Source organism: Pteropus alecto, unplaced genomic scaffold (assembly GCF_000325575.1).
Source record: "Pteropus alecto unplaced genomic scaffold, ASM32557v1 scaffold379, whole genome shotgun sequence".
NCBI classification, from domain to species: Eukaryota; Metazoa; Chordata; class Mammalia; order Chiroptera; family Pteropodidae; genus Pteropus; species Pteropus alecto.
In genome coordinates, this window is record NW_006443129.1 from 717,286 (window position 1) to 722,654 (window position 5,369).

The 5,369-nt window shown below is 37.3% G+C and overlaps 1 protein-coding gene across 1 annotated transcript in view; it reads left to right on the top strand.

Moving 5' to 3' along the window:
* The first annotated feature begins 488 nt into the window (after positions 1 to 488).
* Positions 489 to 5,369, top strand: part of EPHA6 (EPH receptor A6) — an 809,212-nt gene continuing 804,331 nt past the window's right edge. The window contains 2 exon segments of the mRNA XM_006923412.1: positions 489 to 688; positions 690 to 865. Of these exon segments, the coding sequence (XP_006923474.1) occupies positions 489 to 688; positions 690 to 865 (376 nt within the window).

Here is a 5,369-nt window from a genome sequence, read left to right on the forward strand (position 1 = left end):
GCTGCTGCGGCTAAATGAGAAGCAAAGTGCTTGAGGGACTAAGTGCGGCCTCAGAGAAGCCGGGAAAGCAGCTGCCAAGGCCGTGGCGCAGCCCAGACGCTGCCGAGTTGGAAGTGTCAGGGTGAGGGCTGCTGCCGTCGCCACATGGGCGAGGGGCTGAGGACGCAGTTCGACACCTAGCTTGGACCGGTCGCGGCCCCTGCAGAGGCGCGTCATTCGCTCGGCTCTACCCGCACAGGCCGGAGGAAAGTTCCTGCGGCCCCCGCGCCGCCTCACAGCTGCCGCCCTCCCCTGCTTTTGGCTCTGCAAGTGCCCATTTCAGTCTAAAGAGGCACTAGGGCCGCCGCACCTGGTCATTCCTCCCCCACTCCTGCCGTGAGGCGCTCTCCCCTGCCCCCTCCCCCAAACCACAGCCCGAGCTCGCTCCTGCGCGCGCGCTCTCCCGGGCCCAAGTGAATAGTCCTCGCGCGAGCGAGACACGGTGGTGGATGCAATTCCGCTCTCCTACAGCCGCCAGGAGCTCCCTGGCGCCGCAGGCAGCGTCCTCCTCCCAAGCAGCCGCGCCTGCACCTGGGCAGCCTGGACCTTCGTGCCGTGCCCTCGGGGCCTCGCGCGGGGGGCGCCCCGGGACACCCCCTGCGGGCCGGGTGGAGGAGGAAGAGGAGGAGGAAGAAGACGTGGACCGGGTCCCGCTACCCTACACAGAACACCTGGCTGCGCTGTTGCCACTTCTCTTTAAGGAGTGGAGAGCTGGGGCGAGCCATGGGGGTCTGCGAAGTCCGGGAATTTCTTTTGCAATTTGGTTTCTTCTTGCCTTTACTGACAGCTTGGCCGGGCTACTGCAGTCACGTCTCCAACAACCAAGGTAAGAGACTGGGCGGAGAAGCGGGAGAAGGCGGGAGGAGCGGGTGCTTTGAGGATCGGTTCTCTGAGGACCGGTGCATTGGTCACCTCCTGCAGGTAGGTAACTTCATCCCGGGGGTAGGCTTCCCTAGGCTTCGCCCCACGAGGGGTCCAGGATGTTTCCTCACCAGAGCACCATGCCCACATTGCCCAGGACCGGAGATCTCACGACCTGCGGTCCCTATTGCTTCCAGATGCCTTTAAGGGGATGCGTGAGCAGTTGGGTCCCACCACTGGTGGCGGCAGGACCGCTACCGGCTGTGCTCTCTCCACAGGAGACCAGTCCCCCTGTCACAGGCGTAATGGAGACTTCTGGCTCTCAGCGGTCGCTCCTAGCTTGGTAACGTGTAGGATCTCCCACACGCCTTCAGGAAAGCGGATCGCTCCCTCTCTACCCTGTGATCAATATCAGCCTTTGCCTCCAGTAACTGCAGTCCTCGCCCAGCCGTAGCCCCCTTGTCCCATCCAGACCGAATGCAGCCCTGTTAGAAATTATTCCTAGACCAGATGCCCACAGATCTATACTTGTGGTTTCACTCCTTGTGGGCTCAATGGGGCTGGAGGGAGATAAGCGTTAAGTGTGAATGTCCAAGTTGTGAATATTCTTTTCGTAAAGTCAAATCTCTCGCAGATATTTTGTTTGAAGACTGTTTCGGTAGGTAAAGTGGTAAAATGAAGGTAAATTGTGTGGGAAAGTGAAAGTCAGGTTTACCGAATGGAAAGCCCTTAGAATTTTTTTTAACACTTTCTTTCCTTTTTTTCAAGCAATCTTTATAAGACATATCTCAGTGGATTTCTGCTACGATTATTCAGAAATCTATTAAAAAATATTACCTGCATCTTCTAAATCCTCTTAGACTAAGCTTCGAACAACAGTAAAAGTTTTCCAGCATGTACCTAGCTGGATGCTCTCATTGGCAATGTGATGACCACAATATGTCACCTGTTATGTCACACTTTTCCAGAGACTTGAAATATAAAACTTCAGTTTTAGTTACTGTTTAACATATAAAGCCTCGAAATAATTTGCAGATATAAAAATGGAGGTCAGATGACACTTCTGTGAGGGTGAGAAGATTAAAGGATAAGGCAAGTTAAAATACAGCCTTCTTTTTTTTCATAAACATATATGGCCATTTAATTTTATTTAGAAACATAATTATTCAGAACCAATATTTAATTGTTCACATTTATACAGTTAGTATTTTTTGCCATGTCTTTCTAGTAATTTCTGTTTTTTTTTAACCTGCCAGATTGCAATCACAAATGCATATGTAAATTTTGAAATCGTACATAACTGTGATGCCTTTGAGGATGTATTAAATAAGTGCCCCCTATAGTGCTATACTCTTCTATGTCCTAGGGTGGTGTGTATATTCACACACATCCCTCACTTGTTTTTAAGGATTATTGGCATTAAATATCTAAGGTGTAGTTTTCTTAATATACCTCTGTGAAAATAGAGGATTGTTAAAAGTAACATATATTTACTTGGTCTTTTTATATTGTAAGGAGGGAAAAACAAATTTTAACATTCAGAAAGTCAGACATTTGTACTTTTTGTTAGTATCTGGGCTGCTAAAGAAGTGTATATTTTCAAAATCAAGTTTACTAGAAGTATTTGTTATTTTCATGCAATAATTTTCATCAATTAACATTTATTTAATCGTCAAGTTCCTATGAGACACTCAAAGCCCTGAGGATACTAAAAGAAATAAAACACATATTTGAATCTACAAATGACTAAAGTGCCATTCTACTAAAGTCTGTCAAGTGTTAAAGTATGAGCTTTCAGATATTCATATTAAATTTAAGGGCCTAGAAGAGTTAGCTTTAAGTTGTTGCATTAATTTTTATTTATTTTGATGACCTTCCCATACTTTTAAAAGGCATTTTTACCCCAAATATTATATATAATAAATATTATATATACACATTTATATATATATTATATATAATATGTAATACATATATATGTGTATATATTATATATATTATATATATATAAAGTTTATGGTTGTTTTACCAATTAGCTTAACATAATGTTAGTGAATAAGTATTACTCAGTTTATCCATCAGTTAAATAGGATCATTAAAAACAGTCTACTAAAATCCTGAATTTGAATTAATAAACTAAAACACTGGCTATGTATAAGATTGCACTTAGATAAAATAGTCCCTGAAGGCTAAGTTGCGTAAAATTTAGATGAGTTCTTTAAAAGACAATTATAAATTGTGCTCAGATTTTTTCATCACACACAAGTGATTGCTTATAAAATACTTTTTATAGCCTTAATCATAGTGATTAGAAATTATTCCTTTTAATACTTTGGGATAACTTTCAAATACTGAAATTATACTAATGGTTAATAAAATCTCAAACTTCAAAATGTTATTTTAATGAACATTTTGGAGATATTTTAATTTGTAGTTTCGTAAATAGAAAACATAAAATATATCTTACCAATTTTTAAACATTGAGAACATGGGGCAATATTGAATTATAGTATGTATATAATATAGAAAGATTGATGTAAAATATAAATTAGATTTCTAATACACAATAAATATCAGTAACATGATTAATATTTAAGTTCAAGGAAATAGTGTTCATTTTCTAGTAACTTTCATCTTAAAAGCTAATGGAATTCATGTTTTATTTTTAAAATTTATTATTTAATGGAGGGTTAAATTTTATTTTTATATTACTTGCCTTCTGATTGAGGATATTTACAAAGCAAAAAAATTTAATGTTATGTATTTATTTTTACCAAATTATGTAAAATCCTGTAGAGTTGAAATGAATGGCTTCACCTCTTTCCCCAGCCAAGTTTTTCATACTTAAGCTGGGTGAAATAATGATAATGACAAAAAAGTGAGCTACCTCATTTTTAACATGGTGCTTAACGTGGTACTAAGAATAACTTAACTATAAGAAGCAATCTTTTCTCTTGTCTTTTAACTGGCTGTGAAGCTGTGCCCTATAAAGACAAAATAAATCAATTTGACTCTTCCTATTACACAACCTCCTTGACTTAACCAGAAATTAAAATTGCTTCCCAGATCATTTCATCTGTTTAATAAGTGAAAACACGATTTGTGTTCATATTTCTTTTTATCCATTAATTTTTCCTCTATTTAAGACCACAATGTTTATTAAGTGTTGGTAATTTTTATTTAAAAATAACAGATTTCGCCTTCTTAATATATATAGACTTTTATCTCTGTACTGACACAGGTGAATATAAAACAATATTGTTTCATATGTAAACAAGCATGTATATCAATTATAGTGGTTAGTAACCACCAGGGGTCCACTTAATAGAAGATAGCTCTGCTTTAGCAAATAGAATTGTACAGCCTAAAAGAGTTGATGCATCTCTTAGGGTGTGGCTCATGTTTTCAAAAGTCATCAATGAGATACTCAGATAATTCATTAAATCAAAATGTAGTTTGGATACAGGAATCTGGTGAGCTCGTTTTACTGCTAAGATTGTATAAATTGATCTTTGTTCTTTTTTCTCAGAGAATTTAGTGACAAATGAAATAAATAAGCGAAACAGTAGTTTGACTTGTTAGTTACATTGAATTTATTAATTAGGATGAATTGAGTATAAAATCCACCGAGTTGTATTTAAACACAGGTGAATATATCAGAGCAGAAAAATATTTGCTTAATACAATTCATAGCCTAAAATTAGTTGAACTGCCATAAATATTGTTCACAAACTGTAAAACAATATTCTTACATTGATAGAAAGGGAGGAATTGAATTTTTTTTAGAAAGTTCAAGAGTTACCTTTACTGAAAATATTTTAAAAATTTGTTAAATAAAGAAAATGGAATGATTTACAAAGATTATTTTTAAGAGACTTTTCACAGATAAAATTCATTTTCAGAGATAAGCTATTCATAGTTTTAAAGGTACAGGAGATTGTAATCATATAGCTTCTTGTTACTCGTAAGTATAAAAACAGCCTAGAATGCAATTTTATTATACATTTGCAGATTGATATGTCATTGTGCAATTAGTTGTTATGGTTACTAATTGAAGTAGAAAGATAAAATGTTATTGATATGCATTGATCATCTAAGTGTTTGCTCTTGGTCTGGGATAAGACTACATGTAAAAACTTTTTATTACACAAAAATTATACAATGTTCTTTAAGAATCTCTTCTTCAAACTAGAACTAACATGAATAAAGCATTTTTATTTGGATTTTCCTAAGAGGTAAAATATATATCTAATGGCGTAAGACAAAATTAATGGTTAAATTACATCTTTTTACTTTTTTATATTTTCAAACTTTTCTGTAAGAATTTGTTGCTTTTTGTTACAAAATTAAATATTAAAAAAATATTAGAGTAGAAATCTTTTTGTTTTTTTCCCTAATTGTTGCCGATATGAACTACTTAAGTACAAAAAGCATTATAGATTTCTTGTATTTCCTTCTTCCATTTCACT